This window comes from Lepus europaeus, chromosome 8, assembly GCF_033115175.1.
Source record: "Lepus europaeus isolate LE1 chromosome 8, mLepTim1.pri, whole genome shotgun sequence".
Classification (NCBI taxonomy): Eukaryota; Metazoa; Chordata; class Mammalia; order Lagomorpha; family Leporidae; genus Lepus; species Lepus europaeus.
This window is the reverse complement of record NC_084834.1, coordinates 37,422,286-37,444,054: the sequence shown is the minus strand read 5'-3', so window position 1 is coordinate 37,444,054 and position 21,769 is coordinate 37,422,286. Positions and strand designations below refer to the sequence as shown.

The 21,769-nt window shown below is 43.2% G+C and overlaps 1 protein-coding gene, 1 long non-coding RNA gene and 2 pseudogenes across 2 annotated transcripts in view; 2 read left to right on the top strand and 2 right to left on the bottom strand.

Annotated features, from left to right (window-relative positions):
• The window catches only part of MGAT4D (MGAT4 family member D), an 85,754-nt gene extending 77,641 nt beyond the window's left edge, over positions 1-8,113 (bottom strand). The window contains exon 1 of the mRNA XM_062199075.1: positions 8,020-8,113. Within this exon, the coding sequence (XP_062055059.1) occupies positions 8,020-8,113 (94 nt within the window). The remainder of the gene's footprint in view (positions 1-8,019) is intronic.
• On the top strand, positions 8,112-9,050 carry LOC133765250 (small ribosomal subunit protein eS1-like; annotated as a pseudogene).
• A 4,764-nt stretch (positions 9,051-13,814) lies between these two features.
• LOC133765517 (uncharacterized) lies at positions 13,815-21,664 on the bottom strand. The gene is made up of 3 exons (XR_009866604.1): positions 21,588-21,664; positions 14,461-14,511; positions 13,815-13,914 (listed from the first exon to the last, which is right to left on the bottom strand). It is a non-coding gene; the product is annotated as an uncharacterized LOC133765517 (long non-coding RNA).
• On the top strand, positions 16,105-21,231 carry LOC133765773 (protein LLP homolog; annotated as a pseudogene).
• Positions 21,665-21,769: the final 105 nt, after the last annotated feature.

Here is a 21,769-nt window from a genome sequence, read left to right as displayed (position 1 = left end):
TCCCTGGTGGCAAATACCCCAGCCTCAGGGCGCTTCTGCCTAAGGATCATTAAGGTGGTATAATAGGAGTGGCTAAGACCCTTTTGCATCACAACACCCCACCCCTTGCCTGCATCCGATCATCCGCTCTGTACTTCAGCTATACATACACCTCCCTTTTACAATAAAGAGAGACCCTGCTTCAACTGGGCTCCACACTGCGCCTGATTGTCCCCCGGGTTTGGGGAAGGCTGAGTGGTGGGTGGCGCACTTCCCCTCCTCAGTCAAGGCCTGCCTAATTCTCCGGCGGTGGTGAGGAACAGTCACCGCAAAATTCCCCAACAATGTCCCTTGCCAGGTAACCAGGGAGCCCTGACTATGTGGAGCCTCCCACAGTGACTGCCCAAAGTCCCAGCCACAACCTGAGTCCTCCCGTGTAGCCTGTTTTTTCACAGTCCCAGCACACAAGCCTCCCACAATCACAAGCACCCAGCTCCATCTGTTCACCCCACCTGACTCAGGAGTCTCTGCTTGGCTGTTTTCTGGGTGCAGACACAAGCTGGAGCAGCTGTTACATATGTCCAAAATAGCACCTTCTCTCTATCACCTTGTCACAGTACACCATTGCAGGGTAATTGGGGGGAGATAAAACATGCGCCCTCTTTGTTTTTTCTCCTCTAGTTTGGCAGGCACACTATCCCCCACCAGGGATTCCCTCTATACTCTTCCCGCAGCTTTTTTGCCAGTGTCTTGGGCTGCTGCAGTCTGGTCTCACCTCATTCTCCAATGCTGGTGCAGAGGCTCTTGATTACTGGGGTCCTGAGTTGTGTGTGTCCTCCCCCTCCATGTAGGTTCACTGTGTCCATCCATTTTGCATAGAGTTTCCTCTGCTATTTTCTCCTTAACTCTTCCCTGAGACTGTACTCTCTCCACTCTTTTAAACTATCTTCTCCTAGACTAGAGCAGCAAGCTCCCTTTCTACTCCACCATCTTTACTTGTTTTTTTCCTGAACATTCAGTATTTTTTAAAAGATTATTTATCAAAAAAATAAAAGATTATTTATTTGAAAGGCAGAGTTACAGAGAGAGAGAGGTCTTCCATCTGCTGGTTCACTCACAAGTTGGCTACAACAGCTGGAGCTGGGCTGATTTGAAGCCAGGAGCCTGGAACTTCTTCCATGTCTCCCCTTTGGATGCAGGGACCCAAGGACTTGGGCCATTGTCTACTGTCTTCCCAGGCCATAGCAGAGGGCTGGATTGGAAGTGAAGCAGCCAGGACTTGAACCCATGTCTATATGGGATGCTGCCATTGCAGGTGGTGGCTTTACCTGTATACCGCAGAGCTGATCACTGCATTCAGTATTTTAAATCTTGCATTCATTTTATACTTATTGAAATGTAGTCTTCCCCAAAGAGTAAAGTTTTGGTTAATGGAGAAACATTGTATATTACACATCAGTGATTAAACATAAACTCCTTAAAATAAAATTAAATTAAAAATTCAATTTCTCAGTTGCACCAAGTGCATTTCATGTACCTGATAGTTACTTAGCTAAGGGCTATCATATTGGATAGGCCAAGTCTCTGGCATCAGCTGAGTGTTAGAAGTTCAGTATCTTGGGCCTAGCTTCAGACCCTTCTGAATCAGAATATGCATTTGGGTAAGGTTCCCAGATGATTGGAATGCACATTACAATTGGAAAAGCACTGCTACAGACCACTTTAATTGTTTCACCTTTATCATCATTGATATGACTATAGTGCAGGTTTTATTGCCTTTAGCTGCAGTATTATAATTAGTCTTAATTGGTCTCTCAACTCCAATCCACAATTTATCTTCTGGAAACTACTCAGGAAATGCAAATGGTCCATGAATGCTTCCTGAATAAAGGCTGCACTATTTGTCTTGATAGTACCAAGTCCAATACAACATGGATGTGATCTGACTTGACTTGATCTAGTTTGTTCACTACCCACCTCCAGTAATAAGAAGTCTGGTGAGCTAGTCTTTCTTTCTCCCAGGGAGTACCTGTGCTATCTATAGGGAAACAAGCATGGAGCAAGTCAGGTTCCTGCTCTAAGTGACTGACAGTTGAGTTGCACAGGATGGGGGATAGGAGCATATGTTGAAACAATTATAATTGGTAAAGTGGAACTATACTTCAAGTGCCACAGGCACGGGGATATATGAATGAACATTTAAGGAGAACTGAAGAGTAAGGGAGGGTGACAGGAAAGATTTTGGAAAAGGGAGACTATTTGAGAGCTGTAAGGAATAGGTGGAATTTTGCCAGGTGGCAAAAGGCAGAGAAATACACGGCAAATTAAGAAGATACCACCACATATGCACACTGTATAGAATGGTGTGGTACGTCTACAGAAGGTAAGAAATTCACCCAGGCATGAAAAGAACAGCAGAAGAACAGTAACCGAGTATTAGCAGGTTACTTTGTTATTCATTTACTTGGACCCAATAGAGAGAGCATCTAAGACAATTAGGAGGAAGCAACTGGCTCCTGGCTTTGGATCAGCGCAGTGCACCAGCCGTAGCGGCCATTTTGGGGGTGAACCAACGGAAGGAAGACCTTTTTCTCTCTCTCTCACTGTCTGTAACTCTGCCTGTTAAATAAATAAATAAATTAAAATCTTTTAAAAAATTAACAATAGGAGTCACTGTGCACTAACTTCCCATGTAGGACCTCTCTCCTCAATGAGTTGTATTATGAGAGTTAACTGTAAAATGTGTTCTCAAACAGTTTTGTGTTTGTGTGTGTGTGCAAATTGTTGAAATCTTTACTTAGTTAGAGTTGGTCTTCTGTGCACAAAGTTAATTGAAAAATGAATCTTAATGGAGAACAGGACTGGAAGGGGTAAGGGAGGAGGAAAAGGGTTGGGAGTGTGGGTGGGAAGGCAGGTATGGTGGCAAGAATAACTATATTCCTAAAGTTGTACTTATGAAATTTGTATTCCGTAAATAAAAATTTCTTTGAAAAAAAATAAAGGAGCTGGGGAGCTCTGGGCTGGGGGTGGGGGGCAGAGAATAAGTCATCAAGGCAGTCTACCAAGTGTTTAGTGCCTGACACTGATGCCAGGAATGTCCCTTAATTGACAGCCAATCTGTTAATATTTCTTGAGAAAATCAGATGCACTCTGGTTGGCCATGGGCCACCTTTGATTAGGCAAGCATGTAAATCCTTCCTAATGCCTTGGGGAACAGGGGTTCTTCTGCTTTGTGGAACCAAAGGAAGCTTCTGTTCATAAATCCCTAATAAATTACACTCTGTGTAGTCATGGATTTAGTCTCCTTTTGATTTGGTCTCATGGCACTTTCTTCTTTTTTTTAAATAAAGTAATGAATTATAATACTATGAGCTTATAGAAAGATATAAAATGGTTATCTACTCATAACAATTAATTCTAAAAAGTGAGAAAGAATAAAGAACTAAGAATGACTATATGTCTAAAAAGTACTCCCAAATTTTCATTAATAAGAACTATAATTATAGTTCAAATTTAAAACACTGGGATTATCTTTAATTTTGATGCTTTACAATACACTACTCCAGAAACAAAATTAAGCTTGTGTTTCTTTCGTTGATACAAAAAGATCTCAGTATAGAACTGGTTTTCTATCTTTTAAAGCTAGGTTCCAAAAACACATACACAGAACATGAAAAATTTGATTTATCTGCTATCTGTAAGACTATTTCACTCTTCTTTTTTTAAAGATTTATTTATTTATTTGAAAGTCAGAGTTACACAGAGAGAGGAGAGGCAGAGAGAGAGGTCTTCTGTCCGATGGTTCACTCCCCAGATGGCCGCAACAGTCAGAGCTGCGTCAATCTGAAGCCAGGAGTCAGGAGCTTCCTCCGGGTCTCTCATGCGGGTTCAGTGGCCCAAGGACTTGGGCCATCTTCTACTGCTTTCCCAGGCCATAGCAGAGAGCTGGATTGGAAGAGGAGCAGCTGGGACTAGAACCGGCGCCCACATGGGATGCCGGTGCTTCAGGTCAGGTCGTTAACCCACTGCGCCACAGCGCTGGCCCCTAGACTATTTCACTCTTAAGAATAATGTCTCATTTTTGTAACTTAAACATATGAACGATAGGAATATAAATAATTTGAGGAAAGAAATTCTTTGTCCTGATTATAATTAGAAATTTCACCAAAATGACTGTATGCATCTCAAAGTCTGCATTTTCACTCTAAGAACATTAACCATACTGGGGCTGGCACTGTGGCATAACATGTAAAGCCGTTGCTTGCAGCGCCGGCAGCTCCAGCATCCCATATGGCACTGGTTTAAGGCTCTTGGCTGCTGTACTTCCAATCCAGCTCCCTGATAATGCACCTGGGAAAGCAGTAGAAGATGGCCCAAGTGCTTAGGCCCCTGGACCCACCTTGGGGACCTGGAGGAAATGCCTTGCTCCTGGCTTTGGATCAGCCAGGAGTTGTGGCCATTTGGGGAGTGAACCAGTGGATGGAAGATCTCTCAGTCTCTCTGTCTCTTTCTCTCTCTAACTCTGCTTTTCAAATAAATAAATAAACCTTTTTCTTTTTAAAAACAGCTTACTAACCATATTAAAATTTCTAAAATATATTGCCTGATGTTACAGCACTTGGACAAATAATAGGAGTTCCTGAAATGAGTAACTTTGGCTACCACAAAATTCTTTGCAGAACTTACAATGAATAAACCACAGGAAAACAAGACTACTTGAATATTTATTGCTTGGAGTCATAAAAAGAAAAAACTAAAGTTCAAAAATAAGTAAGAAGTAAGTTATCCTAATTGCAGTTTGGTAAGGAGATGGAGAAATACAATTCATAAAAAGTATAAACATAGGGTAAAATAGTAGTAGGAAGAAATAAAAATGACAAATGTATATATTGAAAATTATGATAAAATTGCAAAAAACAAGTTTCAAAAAAAGATTAGTGTTGGACATGATACTAAAGAATTTGACTCAGTGTATTATTCAGATCTCAATTAGTATATTTAGGGCTTGTTTTTAAAAAAATGAGGCTGACCTAGAAAAGCATTAAAAACCTGGGGCCAGTGTTCTGGTGCAGCAGGTTCAGCAGCCACTTGCAACACTAGAATCCCAAATCAGCATGACAGTTCAAGTCCTGGCTGCTCCACTTCTGATCCAGCTTCCTGGCTCATGTGCCTGGGAAAGCAACAGAAGATGGCTCAATTGGTTTGGCCTCTGCCACCCAAGATGGACTTCTGAGCTCCTGGCTTCCACCTGAGCCAGCCCAGGCTATTGTGGCTATTTGGGAATGAACCAGCAGATGGAAGATCTCTGTCTCTCCCTCTTTGTCATTCTGCTTTTCAAACAAATAAAATAAATCTTGAAAACAAAAGAAAAACATTTAAAAACTGCTTATGATAATGTAAGTTTGTTTATTATTTGAAAGGCAGAGAGAGAGAGAGAGCGAGAGCAAGAGCGAGAGAGAGAGAGAGAGAGAGAAAGAGAGAGAAAGAGAAAGAGAGAGAAAGACTGATTTCCCACCTGTTGGTTCACTCCTCAATGCTTCTAACAGCCAGGGCTGGACAAAGCTGAAGTCAGGAGCACAGAACTCAATCTGAGTCTCGCAGGTGGGTGTCAGGGACCCAAATACTTGAGCCATCACCTGCTGCCTCTCAGGGTGTGCATTGGCAGTAAGCTGGAGTCGGGAGCAGAGCTAGGGCTCAAACCCTGGCACTATGCCCTGGAAAAGTATGGTTTAAGAGGAGAATCTGATCAAACTAGTGAATGCTTTCATAGAAGTACTGATCTCAGAATGTTCAATTAAAAATATACATATAGTAGCTAGGCTTATGAATTCATGTGCGAGGTAGGCATTGTTCATATAGTCTCCAAAGTTCTTATTTGCTTTAATTTGAAACCATGTTTCTACAGGAAAGACACACTTGGTTGCATTAAAATTATACCCTATGGTTTTAGAAAACATATTATGAAATTCTTTTTAACTACAGCAAATGAAATATGCTCCAAATCTAAGCCTAAATATTAAAAGCCCAGAGGGGTGGGTGTTGGTTAGTGGTTTAGACAATGCTTGGGATGCCCATAGCCCATATTGGAGTGCCTGGGTTTCAGTCCTAGCTTCACTCCTGATTCCAGCTTTCCACTAACGTGCACCCGGAGGCAGCATGTGGTGGCTGGAATAATTGGGTTCCTGCCACCCATGTGGGAGATGCAGATGGATTCCCTACCTCCTGGCTTGGGCACAATGCTGGCTATTGCAGGCATCTGAGGAGTGAACTAGACAGGAGATGTCTCTTTTTCTGTTTCCCTTTCTTTCCAGAAAGAATTTATTTCTATAAAAATAACAAAAAGCCCAGAAATTGAAAAGAAAAATAAAATTTCTTATGAGCTACATTTCTTAATTACCTTTCAAAATTAATATGAAAGTTCACATTTTACTTGCTAATTATGAACAACTATTTTGTTATAAATGCGTTCATTATTTGTTATTCTAAAATAAATTCAAACACAATTGGGCAATTTTCTTTTTAGAAACTGAAGAGGGGTTGGCACTGTGGCAGAGTGGGTAAAGCTGCCACCTGTGGTGCCAGCATCCCATATAGGAGCCTTCCGATCCAGCTCTCTGGATCCATCCCAGCTGCTCCACTTCTGACCAGCCCTCTGCTGTGGCCTGGGAGGGCAGTGAAATATGGCCCAAGTCCTTCGGCCCCTGTGTCCACGTGGGAGACCCACAAGAAGCTCCTGGCTCCTGGCTTTGGATGGGCGCAGCTCTGACTGTTGCGGCCATCTGGGGAGTGAACCATTGGACAGAAGACCTCTCTCTCTCTCTGCCTTTCCTTCTCTCTCTGTGTAACTCTTTCAAATAAATAAATTAAAAAAATTCATTAAAAAAAGAACATGAAGAGCAAAGGTTTATAGAATTCTTGAAGATTAACAGAACTCTTATAGATAGCATAAATTTCTAATTTTGGACATGAGAACGCAGATGTGGTGTGCGTGACAACATTGCACAAATCCCCTTCCAAATACGAATCTCAACAAGATTAGCTCGTGTGTGCACTTAAGTCACAAATGGACTCAATTTTTAAAAAAATGAAAATTTAATCTAAAACAACCTAAGGGCAGTCTTTGAAGGCTGAGTTAATAATTTATAGGCTTTCTAAGCCGAAAATTTGAAACTGCAACTACATGAAAAACTAAAATGGTAACAAGATGGACATCTAAAGTTGTAGGACAAACTGCAGGGCACTGAGATTTCAATTTCAGACAACAACAACAAAAAGAACCTTTCAGGAAAGTCAGTCCTACATAAGTTTTTAGTACTAAAGCCATATTCGTCGTTTCTCTGGAATTCCGATTTAGCTGAGCAAACTTTCATTTTGTTTGCTACACCTACAGCCATGGCATGTGTCCGGTGCCCCAAGGCAAGGACCCCGGTGCCTTCGACAAAGCGCAGGTGACAAGCCAGCTGGCGTCAGCGAGTGAGGCCTCCCCTCTTTCGGCAAAAAAAAGGAAGGAAGGAAGGGAGGGAGGGAGGGAGGGAGGGAGGGAGGAAGGAAGGAAGGAAGGAAGGAAGGAAGGAAGGAAGGAAGGAAGGAAGGAAGGAAGGAAGATAGATTTTTGGAAGTTTTTTAGTGTGGTTCAGTAAAACCACCCAGACGTCGCAGGGAAAAGATGTTGGCGCCGGATAGAAGGAGTTCTTGAATTCAGACTTTTACCCGTTTCTGGAAACTATGAGGAAGAAGGAAGAACGAGAGGAATAAGGGAGAGCGGGACACAGACCAGAACCCGGCAGGAAACGGTCGCGGAGGCCAGACGCGGCCAGGAGGATCCCGCGGGCCGCCTCGTTACGCGCGCCCGGAGCAGCCCAAGAGCAGCCGTTACCGCTCAACCGCCGGCCGGACGCGGGCGTGGGCGCGGCGCCGGTGAAGCCCGACGCGGGTCTCTCCAAGTGTGGGCAGGCGACCGCAGCGAGGGTCCCACGCCTCCCCCTACTCAGACCCGCCCCCACACGCTCCTGGAGCACCGCGGAAGCCTCCGCCGCTTACTGATCTGAGTCATCCTGGAGATGCAGAAACAGGAGAAGGTGAAGAGCGCGAAGGCGATGAGGCAGATCAGCAAGTTCACGCGCTTGGACCTCATGGCGCTGGCCGGGCGGCGGGCGGGCGAGCTGTGGGTGGCTCCTGGCACCAAAGGCTGAGCGCGCAGTGCCCGCGCCCCTGCACGCGCGCCCTTCTGCCCGCACGGTCGCTGGGGTCCCCAGCACACCAACCCTTGGGAGCTCCCTTCATGCAGAACTTGCGCATGCTTTCCTTCCTATGGTTCAGCCTTTTGTCTCCCTGAGCACTACCATGGCTGTTGGCAAGAACAAGTGCCTTGCCAAAGGCAGGAAAAAAAAAAAAAAGCCATAAAGTGGCTGATCCGTATTCTAAGATTCATATAATGTGAAGGTACCTACTTTGTTCAATACAAGAAATATTGGAAAATACTAGTCAGGAGGACGCAAGAAACCAAAATTGTATCTGATGGCTTCAAGTAGCATGTGTTTGAAGCAAGTCTTGCTGATCCATAGAATGATGAAGTTGCATTGAGAAAGTTCAAGCTGATGAGTGAGGATGTTCAGGGCAAAAGCTACCTACTTCCATGAAGTGGATCTTGCCCATGGCAAAAATGCAATCTACGATAAAAAAAAAAAAAAAAAAACACACACACACACACAAAAACAGACCATGATTGGAGTTCAGTTGAACAATACGAATGGTTATTTGCTTCATCCTGGAAGAATACTCACACTCAGCCACCAACAGGTCTGCCAAATCCAGAAGAAGATGATGTTGAAATTATGACATCAGAGAGGTACAAACAAATGACTTCAAAGAAGTTGTCAATAACTGATTTCAGACAACATTGGAAAAGATATAGGAAAGGCTGGCTGGTGCTCTTCGTAGTGTATTCACTAGAAAAAGCAAAAATGATGAAGAAGCCCTCGCTTGAATTGGGAAAACTCACTGGGCTTCATGGTGAAGGCAGTAGTTCTGGAAAAGCCACTGGGGATGAGACAGGTGTAAAAGTCAAATGAGCATATGGAGATGGACCATGAGTCTGTTTTGGGCCAGTGCTGTGGGGTAGTGGCTAAGGCTACCACCTGCAGGGCTGGCATATAGGCACTGGTTCGAATCCCAGCTGCTCTACTTTCAATCCAGCTCTCGGTGATGGACTGGGAAAGCAGTAGAAGATAGCCCGGCACCCATGTGGGAGACCTGGAAGAAGCTCCTGGCTCCTGGCTTCGGATTGGCACATCAGCTGTTGTGGTCATTTGGGGAGTGAAACCAGCGGATGGAAGACCTCTCTCTCTCTCTGCCTCTGCCTGTCTATAACTCTGCCTTTCAAATAAATAAATAAATATTTTTTTAAAAAAAGTCTGTTTAACAATTAGACTTTAATAGTGACAAAATGTACAATTTGTAGGGGAAAAAGAGCCCATGAATACTACTTGTACAAGGTTGTCAAGGCCAAATAACACTCAAAATAACTTAGCACACTTATTGTCATGATGTAAGGACTCAATACATTTTGGTCCTCTTTTTCACTCTGTTGTTATTCACCCAAAGCAGTGCTAATTTTCTCTCTCTAGTTCTTTTTTGTTTTTTTTACATTTTGGTCCTCTTTTTCACTCTGTTGTTATTCACCCAAAGCAGTGCTAATTTTCTGACTCTCTCTAGTTCTTTTTTTTTTTTTTTTTTTTTTTTTTTGACAGGCAGAGTGGACAGTGAGAGAGAGACAGAGAGAAAGGTCTTCCTTTTGCCATTGGTTCACCCTCCAATGGCCGCCGCGGTAGCGCGCTGCGGCTGGCGCACCGCGCTGATCCGATGGCAGGAGCTAGGTACTTATCCTGGTCTCCCATGGGGTGCAGGGCCCAAGGACTTGGGCCATCCTCCACTGCACTCCCTGGCCACAGCAGAGAGCTGGCTTGGAAGAGGGGCAACCGGGACAGGATCAGTGCCCTGACCGGGACTAGAACCTGGTGTGCCGGCGCCGCAAGGCGGAGGATTAGCCTAGTGAGCCGTGGCGCAGGCCTCTCTCTAGTTCTTACTTTGCTTACCGCAGACCATGTGCTCCAACCTCCTTCAATGACTCCCTGTGAAAATTCGGAAGTATTAATCCAGAATCCCAGGCCCTGCACAGTCTGGTTCCATTCTCCCTTTCCAGATGTCTATGCCTCTAATGCAGCACTCTGAAGTTTCATTCTACTCAAATCCATGTTTTCAAGATTCAGAAAAGTCTTTTGCTTTTTAATCATTTTGAAATCAAAATGTGTGTTGCAATCAATGTTTACATTTAACATGGTATTTAGTCTTATTTTATTTTCAAAAAAAAAAGAAGGAAAAAAACCCAAAAATATGCTACTCAGTCATTGGTTTGTCCATGAGCCAAGATGTGTATTTCTTGAGTCCTTTCTCAATGGCAGTTACTGAATGAGGTTTTGAGGACACAAATGATCACCTGCTGGATCTGGGCTCCCGTTTCTTCATACTCAAGCAGGGACTGCACCCTCCTCATTCACATTCCTACCCATTGAAAGTATTCAAGACTGAGCTGAAATGTCGCTTTCCATGAAGTCCATCAGTGACCCATGTATGAAACAATGTTCATCCTCTGAACTTCTAAAGCACCTGGGCCCTCTCTCAGGGCACTCAGTCTGCATCACATATAATTGTTACACACTGATTCCAAATCCTCTACTATGTCCAAAGAGATCATGATATTTTCATATCCTATTCTGCAGTGCACATTTCAACATGTTCTTTTTTTTTTTTTTTTTTTTTTTTTTGACAGGCAGAGTTAGAGAGAGAGACAGAGAGAAAGGTCCTCCTTTTTCCATTGGTTCACCCCCCAAGTGGCCACCACGGCCGGTGTGTTGCGGCCAGCGCACTGTGCCCATCTAAAGCCAGGAGCCAGGTGCCCCCTGCCCCTGGTCTCCCATGTGGGTGCAGGGCCCAAGGACCTGGGCCATCCTCCACTGCACTCCCGGGCCACAGCAGGGAGCTGGACTGGAAGAAGAGCAACCGGGACTAGAACCTGGGGTGCCGGTGCCGCAGGCGGAGGATCAGCCCAGTGAGCTGCGGCATTGGCCTCAAGATGTTCTACAAACCGAACATGTTGACTGAAGCACAAGCCCATACTGAGCTACCATTCACGACTACCACCTCCAGCCACTACTATGATTCAAGCCAACAACAAATTTCACTCTAGTGCATAGAGAATGCAGGTGGAATACTAGAAGATGTTCAGAATTCCCTTTTGGGCTTTTTTAAAAAAATAGTATTACGTTCATACTATGGGCAATAGAGAACTGTTAGGCCACAGATAAGTATTTGACAAAATCCTAGAAAGTGTATCTTCTGTTACAAACACTCATCAAGGTTTCTTCAGTTAGCCTCAATCTAAGCAGTGGTGGCACCATTCTGAAAGCATAGAAGAGTAAACACATGGGAACAGATTTTTCTAGTCTCAAAAAAATGAAGGATTTTGAGTGTAAAAACAACCAGACTGTCAATTACTACATATAAAACGCCTGTTAGCCTGACCCCTGTTATTTTCTGTTTCAAGTAACTTAGAATTGAGTCATTTGTATCCAGAGTGTTATCTGTTTAGCACAATTGAGAAAAGTAACAACGCTGAAAGAGACTCTCAAGGACCTGCTATGACAGCCATTCTTCTAAAAGTCTTTGGAGACTTCTGCATGCGTAAGAATCACATGGATGGGACTAGCACTGTGGCATAGGAGGTAAAGCCATGACCTACAACAACAGGCATCCCATATGGGCCCCAATTTGAGTCCCGGCTGCTCCACTTCCGATCCTTCTCTCTGCTATGGTCTGGGAAAGCAGTAGAAGATGGCCCAAGTGCTTGGTTCCCTGCACCCATATGGGAGAACCAGAAGAAGTTCCTGGCCCCTGGCTTCGGATCAGCCCAGCTCCAGCCATTGCGGCCATTTGGAGAGTGAACCAGCAGATGGAAGATCTTTCTCTGTGTCTCTCCCTCTGTAATTCTACCTCGCAAATAAATAAATAAATCTTAAAAAATAGGAATCACCTGGAAACCTTGTTTAAGAATTTCTGACTTAGCAGGTTAAGGCTGGGAGCCCAAAACTTTCATTTATAATGGGTCTCACATGATATTGATTCTGCCAGTCTGAAGAACCACTCTGAGACTTCCTGCACACCAGCTCTCCAGACTCATTGCTTAGACTTGGGAAAATGTAGAGATTGCTTAGTTCTTCTCATCTACTCAAATCATCCCAACGACATCTATTTCATAAAAGCACCACATTCCCTGCCACCAGTGAAGGAGATTCCCTTAGGTCCCTTGGTCATCACAGTCTAGAAGTTAACATTTATAAGAGTTACCTCTAGTATCCATGGATATATCAAGGCTGGCATAAAGACACAGTTCTCTCGTAGGCGTTCAGGTTCTAGAATTGTCCCCTGAATGGAAAGGCTCAGCTGCAGACAAAAGGAAGGTGTCCCTTAGAGCAAACAGAACACGTGATTCAATAGCTAGGTGAAAGAAACAGTACGTGGTACAGCCAAGTGGTAAACAAAGCAGTAAGAATCAGAGAGGCAAACATGGAGTGGCAGGAACTCAGATGCTTTTTCCCCAACTATCCTATCCATAGTAACAAGACTTTACTTTTCCCTAAGGGAACAGGTATGGTGAGCCAGCAATTCTTCCCAAGTGTGCATGCTGCTTTCCACGTGGAGTCTCTGAGCAGAACTTATAATTTGTTTTTGATGAGTAGAAATTAACAAAAGGAATGTTCTAGGGCTTCTGAATCAAGCTTTAAAAGGACTGGCAACTTTGGCCTCCTCCCTTTCGGGAGCCAACTGCCTTGCTGTAACAAAGTCCAAGCCAAACTACGGCCTGATTAGAGACTGTGGAGAGAGCACTACAATGACAGGTCATCCTGGACATTTCAGCACTAGCTAAGCTCCAACTGAATGCAGCTGTGTGCAAGACCCCATGTAAAACCTGCAGAGCTGTCCAGCTGAATTTTGTCAACTCACAGAATCGGAAGAAATAACAAACTGTTATTTTGAATCTCAAAAGATGGAATGGTTAGTTTTGCAGCAATAGACAAGCATTATAGGAACTAATTCACCCTATGCTTACTTCATGCAGGAAGGGTTTACATTTATACAATAACTATATTTCATGAAGCTGCACACAAGGATTAGTTCAGTATGTGACTCCAATTGGCTAAATGGGGCTCAACTGGGAGACTTTTACATCTATATCTGGAGTTTCCAGGGCCATCCTGTCTATAGAAGGGAGAGCTTGCCTGAGAGTGATGCCAGCTCAGACAAAAGCAGTGCTAAAGGATTTCATTTGATTATGTTGCTAAATCCAGTCATGCCAAAGTTGATATGAATCTCTTTAGTTTCATGAGCCAGTATATTTCTTGCCTTCCTTAATTATTTTTGAGCTGGGGTTCCTATAGCTTGCAACTGAAAGGGTCCTAATACATGGACTCTGGCAGGCGAAGAGAGAACAGTAATAGGGGATCTAGAAATAAGAGAAAGTTTGGAGGTTCAGATAGCTGCAGTCAGCACTAGGGGACAAAGTAACAAAACAACTGCTCACACAGTTGATATTCTGAAATAAGACTTCGGGCTCCAAGATCCTGAGTGGAGGGGTAGGGGTTGTGTCCAGTCCAAAGTGCCCTGCCCAAGAAGGCTGAGGCAAGGGCTGAAATCAGCACTTGGTTCAAGTGCACTCTGGAGCAGGATGTGTTTGTTTAGAATGAAAAGTACATCTCTTACCAATCTACACAAGAGCATCATGTAGGCTGTTGGAAGCCTCACTGGTCTCTGGAAGCAGTGGGACAAGGTCAAGATCTTAGTTCTCATAAAAACTAAGAAACGACGTATGTTATAGGGCACCTAGGAAAAAAAAAAACAAACAGAAAAATAAGTGTATCCCATAAATAATCAACCAAAAAAGTGCCAATCTATCATACCATTCAGGCAGGGGATCTGGGGTCCGAGGTAACAGTTTTTCTCCAGATTTCCTGGAGAGAGTTTTCTGGATAAATGTGTGAATCAGCTTCAACCCAATTTTGGAGAACCACAGAATGGCTTTACGTGTGAGAGTTATAGCTTTCAGTGTTGGTGTCAGAGCACCCGCAAGGGTTAGGAGTGCTTGCACTTGTCCCAGCATCATTATTCATTCATTCTCCTGTTTTCTTATTTTAATAGGATCCTTCTTTTCCACTTATCACCTGTGAGAATTCAGATCCGCTCTCCCAGGCAGGGGCCTCCGGTACAGCTCAACTGTGGGGTTAACCCACTAGGAAGGGAACAGGAGGAAACTTACCAGGGCTTCCCCTTTTGTCCATTTCCAGGAAGAAGTTGGTATGGTGCCGAGGTCAAGCACAAGACAGCTATGTTCTTATTATATGCAGTGATTGGGGAAATGGATAGACTTACCATCAATCCTGATTTGGTCACATGATATAGTTATTCTCCAACAGGGGTTTCCTGAAAAAACAAGCATATTTACGTTCAAAGAACCAGACATTGAATCTTAGACAACAACGTCCCCTTCCACTGGGTCACCCAAATGCAATATGGCCCTCAATAAAATGTTTATATAGTAAGGAAGAAAATGAATTATATCAGAGCACTATTCTCCACCTCTTCCTTCCCGCCCTTTTTTTTTTTTTTTTTTTCCCAATAATAAATGCCTTAATGCAGGCCTTTGGCTTAGAGGTTAACATACCAGTTGGGACACCTGCATCCCATATCAGAGGGCCTGGATTCAAGCTCCAGCTGTTCTCCCAATTCTGGCTACCTGCTATGCAGACTGTTGGAGGCAGCAGGGGATTACTCAAGTCGTTCAGTCCCTTTACCCTTGTGGAGACCTGCATTGAGTTCCTGGCTCTCAGGCTTTGGCCCCTGGGGCATGGCAAGCATTTGAGTAGTGAACCATAAGATGGGAGATCTCTATCTGCCTTTCAAATAAACAAAACTTCTAAAATAATAATGTTTCAATTACCCATTCAGTTATCAATTTGACAACTGCTCCATAGATGAATATATTAAGTAATATATTGGGGTTACTGGGGGAGATGGGAGGCTAATTCTACACATTGGCCACACAGAAAACATTCTTTTGTGCAGTAATATGTCTGTTATGAAACCAAATTGCTGTATAATCCCTTTTCTCAAGCCCTTGATAGTGTCTGTGGCTTTGGCTTTAGCCTAAGGTGAAGTATCAAACTTATCTGAATCCTCTAGAGGCTACAATAGTACTAAGATATAGTTCACTTGTTCTTATTCTAAGGCCCCTGTGCCCAGGAAATTTTTCTGAATTCTATCATTAAATGACTACTTTTTTATTAGCATCTAATATTCTCTTATCACAGTAGTGGCTTAGGTAAGGGACAAGCAGAATATGTCATTATCCCATCCAGTATTGCACCACCATGCCTACTCAAAGTAGCTTTGCAAGGTAACTATCCAGCTTCTGGGGGATGGCAGGACATAAGCCTGGTATTGACTCATCTCTTCAACCAACTTTATCCTTATTGTGGGCATCTGTACAGCCCACTATCATCCTCTCTTGGAAATTCCTAGGGTCTTCCGTAATTCCATCTGCTGCACTGGGGCATCCTAATGTCAACTCATCAAGATTCTCATTTTTCTGACCACACAGCTAGACCACTGACTGCTATCTACAACTCTGTAAATATCTAAACACTGCTGTGCAATAAAGAACTAGGTTCTTCTTCCACTCTCATGTGCACTACTCTTAACTCAGCCCATTGCATGAACTTATCTTAGCATTATTTGGGATTTTTACTGTCCACAGGGCAAAGAGTAGCTAACTTTTATACCGGTAATTCTGCTATATTGGAATCCTCACGGGTATACCTGGACACGTGCTCTATTTTAGTGGAGAGAGTCACAAGGTTCAGACTATTCAACAACAGAAGTGGATCACTCATTAGTCAGCCCTAAAGCGGAGATGCTACCTGCTCATACGTGTGTTATAATAACTCCCCAGAGACACCTCTCCTGACAGGAATTCCTTCACTTGAGAATTCTGTTGTGAATCTTACTCTTCGTTACATGCTCTTTCTGATGTTAACAGGTAATTAAGATCTTCATAGGATCTGATGCTCTTAGGTTATATGGGGGCAGTTTTCACTAGAGACAAGCAACAAGCTGGCAAACCAGCACTCCAGCCTCATCAGGAATGTTTCAAGTCCGAAGAGCCTAGGGGCTGCCACAAGGTGGCAGTATTATATTTCAGTCAAAGCCTCTTAATTTGCATGTATTCTAGGGTCAAAAACATCCAAAATCCTGTGGGTGTGATAGAATCACAGGGTCCTGGTATTTGTGCTACTATTCCTTATACATTTTTCACAGTTTGTTCAATTTCCCCTCAAGGTGTCATGCCTCGTTTTTGTTGGCTGTATCCCTGAGGAAGAGTAATTTATTATTTACTGTTTATAGAATACCTCTGGTGGCCCAGATATTTTTGATATTTCACTTATTGAGGCAAGCTCTGAATCTTAGCTGCATTGATTAAATATATGTGCCACTAAAACTCTCAAACCTTTCTGGGATTCTCCTTCCAAGGGGAGAAACATCATGATGTCATCATCAGTACAATGAATTAACTTAATTTTATTGTGATCATTTCTAATTCCAATCCCACTTAATTGTGGCAGTGGGTTGAAGAGGTCAGATATCCTTGGGGAAGGACCATAAATATACATTACATTCATTTCCATGTACAAGCAAACTGTGCTTGACTTTTGCTGAATAGATCAAGAAAATATCATTAGCCAAACCTATCACAAAACCCAGTCACATTTGGTTGGCTAGACCTCTTGTACAGCTTGAGGTTTGTATCAGACACAACATTCTTGTTTAAATCACAGGAACCACCTTGTTTAAATCACACAGTAGTTACCAGTTAGCTCCAAGAGCCTTCTCCTTTTCCCCTGAGCCACATGAGGTTAATGGAAAGCATTAGTGAAGATTAGCATTTCTGCTCCCATAATTCTTAATGATTTCCTATGTCCTTCCAGAGTTTCACACTGCCTGGTATTTACTACCAAGGAGGGTCTGAGCAAGTCTCAGAGCGTCCATTTTTGGATAGCTAATTAAAACTGAAGAACAGTCTTAACAGTCTCTTAAAGACATCTGGCTTTAAGCTGCTAATGATATGGGCCTTTATTACATCCATTTTAATTACGTACTCAGGTAAAAGCAAGAATTGAACTTTTTTTTTATTATTTCCCCATTTGCAGCTTCATAGTGATTCTGATGTTCTCTACTCTAACATTTCCACATGCCACAAACTTCAACTTTCATGCCTCTTAACATTGCCTTTTCATCCTTCTGCTGGTATTGTAAAAGGCTTTGCATCATTCAATAATCCCCCAAAAAGTTTTCCAGCATATGCTGCCACTCAACATTACATCAAACAACCTGCACACCCACCCCACCCCAAAGGGTCAAATGAGGATTTATTATCCCTCAAGTTCAGCATTCCTTTTTCCCATGACCTTGATAGGTGAGTTAAAACTACTACACTGTGCTAAACATGTGGTTGCCATCCATGTGGGCAGGTTCTGCCACTGTGGACTCAATCAACTGCCAAATGAAAATATTAGAAAATAATTATATCTCTGCTGAACACTTACAGACTTGATTGCCATTATTCCCCCAAAAAAGATACAGTACAACTATCTACATGGCATTATGTCAATCATTTGCATAGCATTTGCAGTGGATTAGGTATTATTAGTAATCTAGAGATGATTTAAGGTACACAGGGGGATGTGCATAGGTTACAAACAAAAACTATGTCATTTTACACAAGGGACTTGAACTTCCACAGAACTTGGTATTTACAGGGAACCCTGGAACTCTATGGACACCAAGGGCTGAATTATAGTATCTTCCTTCTCAGGTTAAATTTGTTGCATTTTAGACTTCACACACTCTAAGAAGGATATTGAAATTGAAGATCTCTATGGGTCAAATACTGAAAACTGCCACGAGTTTTTGATTAGTTGTCATGCCAGACAACTCTTTCCATTAAGCCGGTTCTAAAATAAACACTCTCGGACTTCCAGTCAGCGTGATCAGCTTGTGGCGTGAGCGTCTGGAAGTTTTTCGGGTAAAACATGGCTAAGGGGCTGGCACCTTGGCTCACTTGATTAATCCTCCCCCTGCGGTGCCGACATCCCATATGGGCACCGGGTTCTAGTCCCACTGCTCCTCTTCCAGTCCAGCTCTCTGTTGTGGCCTGGGAAGGCAGTGGAGGATGGCCCAGGTGCTTGGGCCCTGCACCCGCATGGGAGACCAGGAGGAAGCACCTGGCTCCTGGCTTCGGATTGGTGCAGCGCTGGCCGTGGCAGCCATTTGGGGAATGAACCAATGGAAGGAAGACCTTTCTCTCTGTCTTCTCTCTCTCTCACTGCTAACTCTATCTGTCAAATAAAGTTAAAAAAAAAAAAAAAAAACATAGCCAAAAGCTTGAGTAAGTGGAAAAGGAAGATGCGTGCTGAAAAGATAAAAAAGAATGCTCCGAAGGAGCTGAGCAGACTTAAAAGTATTCTCAAACTAGACAGTGCTATGTTGTCATGAAAGATGTTAAAGAGATAGCAACTGTGGTGGTACCCAAACATTACCAAGAGAAAATGGAACGTGAGGTGACAGATGAAAAAGATGACATGAAAATGGAGACTGTAATTAAGAGAAACAGGAAGACTCTTCTAGACCAACATGGACAGTACCCAACATGGATGAACCAGAGGCAAAGAAAAAGGCTGACGGCAAAGAGAGAGGAAGGAAAGGGAAAGAGCAAAGCAAAAGCAGCGAAGGCAGCGAAGGGTTTGGTGTGGGAGGCTCTCATTCTAAACTTGAAAAAGGCCCCACAGGACAGTTGTTTGGCAAGAATGTGTGCTAAGAATGTGTGCTCTGGCCGGCGCCACGGCTCAATAGGCTAATCCTCTGTCTGTGGCGCCGGCACCCCGGGGTTCTACTCCCAGTCGGGGCGCCAGATCTGTCCAAGTTGCTCCTCTTCCTGTCCAGCTCTCTGCTGTGGACTGGGAAGGCAGTGGAGGATGGCCCAAGTGCTTGGGCCCTGTACCCACATGGGAGACCAGGAGAAGCACCTGGCTCCTGGCTTCAGATCAGCGCAGTGCGCCAGCTGTAGTGAGCCGGCCGCGGTGGCCATTGGAGGGTGAACCAACAGTAAAGGAAGACCTTTCTCTCTGTCTCTCTCTCACTGTCCACTCTGCCTGTCAAAAAAAAAAAAAAAAAAAAAAAAGAATGTGTGCTTTGCTTTCATCTCTCACCATAGGAAAACTATTTCTTTTTGTGTTTTAAGTTGGCTTTTCCCCCTTCAATTCAGAACCAGTGTAACTCCTCAAGCTTTTTAGGAGAACTAAAATATTTTCTGTGCTGAAAAAAAAATTCTCGTGCAGAGATTCCTTAGGACTTCCAGGAAATTTCAGTACACTATGGTCTTTGGCTTCTTTGAAGGTATATCTGATCAAGTCAGGGAGAAGCACATGGTTTGGCTTGGACACTTGGAGACACAGATGAAGAAAGTCTGGCTTTTTCCATGAATCCAGAATCCTAATTTTAGCACTTAAAACACCAAGCAGCTAGTCAGATGGAAGAAGAAAATCAAAGATAATAAAAGAAAGAGATGTGGCGATCTGTCCCCAAGGAACAGGATTTGTTAAATATGTCTACCACTTCACACAAGGGAATTAGTGAATTGGTGGCAAAGAACTGAGGGAATCCACATACACAAATGAAATTATGATGCAGAGTGACTCTTCCAATGAGTGCAAGTCCAACTACTGTCTTTTGGTTTTTACCAATGATATTAAAGTTTTTACCAAAGATATTAACATTCTCTTCTCTTGGGGAAAAACATGGACAAAAGGAGGCCAACTGGCAGCATGAAGGCAAGAGGAAGAGACAGTTCCTCTCTGCATTGCCTACCCTCAGCAAAGCATTTTGAAAATACAAACTGCATATAGAATGATTGCACTATTTTATGAAAAGCTTTGTGTAACAACAGATAGACTCTTGAAATCAAAGTCCCTGCATCTTAATGGTTGTGCATTTTGCCCTTCTGAATATTTTTTTATCTACAATGAGAAATTCAATTCAGCAAGCTGTCAGTTCCCTCGATCATCTAAGAGGACATGATCTCGCTATTACAATATATATAGTATACATTCAGACTCCACTACTGAGCTCACAGTCGGCTACACCTACGTGGCAGGGATGACGGCTTCTGTGCCCTTCCCTTGTCTGGTGCTCTACAATTAGTATTCATTTTCAAAAAACAGGTTGATAATGTGCGAAAGTGTGTATTTCTTGCTGCAATTTGTGTTAACAAGATGATAGAAGGACTATACATATACACACTTGCATGGAGTATTTCTAGAAGTAGAAACAAAATACTAACCCTGGTTAGTATTGAGGAAGGGAACTGAGCGGCCTGGCAGTCTTGGGTAGGTGAGGCAAGTTAGTCCTTTGTACTTTCTACTCCACCTTATTCTTTCTCTTGGAGCCACACAGGCATTCTTAGAGTAATTCCAACATTTCTTTTTTTTTTTAACTTTTATTTAGTAAATATAAATTTCCAAAGTACAGTTTATGGATTACAATGGCTCCCCCCCCATAACTTCCCTCCCACTCGCACCCCTCCCATCTTCGGCTCCCTCTCCCATTCCATTCACATCAAGATTCATTTTCAATTATCTTTATATACAGAAGATTGATTTAGTATATATTAAGTAAAGATTTCATAAGTTTGCACCCACACAGAAACACAAAGTGTAAAATACTGTTTCAGTACTAGTTATAGCATTACTTCACATTGGACAACACATTAAGGACAGATCCCACATGAGGAGTAAGTACACAGTGACTCCTATTGTTGACTTAACAACTTGACACTCTTGTTTATGGCGTCAGTAGTAATTCCAACATTTCAACTACATATGCTTCTAATTCACAGCATGTGCAACTTGCATTCTGGTACCCAGCACACTGTCCCTCAAGACACTTCATTCAGTAAGCCTCAGATGTGACCTCCTACTGAGACTTCCTTGGCTAAACAGTGTATACTGACTTACCCCTCACTCTTCCTAGTGTCCCCTAATACTCTTGGTACTTAGCACCAACTGGCATTCTCAGTATTTGCCTGTTTAGTCGTTTTAGAACACCGCCTTGTGCCTAACAGGCAATTAACAAATTAACAAATACTTGCTGAATTAATGAATGCACTTTTGAGTTTTTTTAAATCATGTAAATTATTTTTTCAATAAAAAGCAGCTAAGCAATCAATGTTTGATGAGTTAACCGTTAAATATTTATTACTGTGAGAGAAAGTCCGAGTTTCTCTTTTTAAAATACAGGCTCTCTGTTCCTGCCACGTATTGGACATGGGCAAGTCAATTAACCTGAATTCCTTTTTTGTCATCCTAAAGTGGAGCCATTAATAGTTACTTCACAGAATAACGGTTAAAAGTAGCTGAAAGCTCTTCAGTCGTTTCGGTGCTCCTTACCGAATCACGTGGTTTCTTCCCGCTCCGAGCCCAGGAGCTGCACCTCAGGGCTTCCACTAGCGCCACGGACCTGAGATTTTGCGGCGCTAAAGGAGACTACGCTGCCGCCGGGCGTGTCTCCTTCCAGCCGTTGCCAGGGAAACCGTCGGGCGGCCGGAGGATCTGAGCACGCGCGTCGGGGC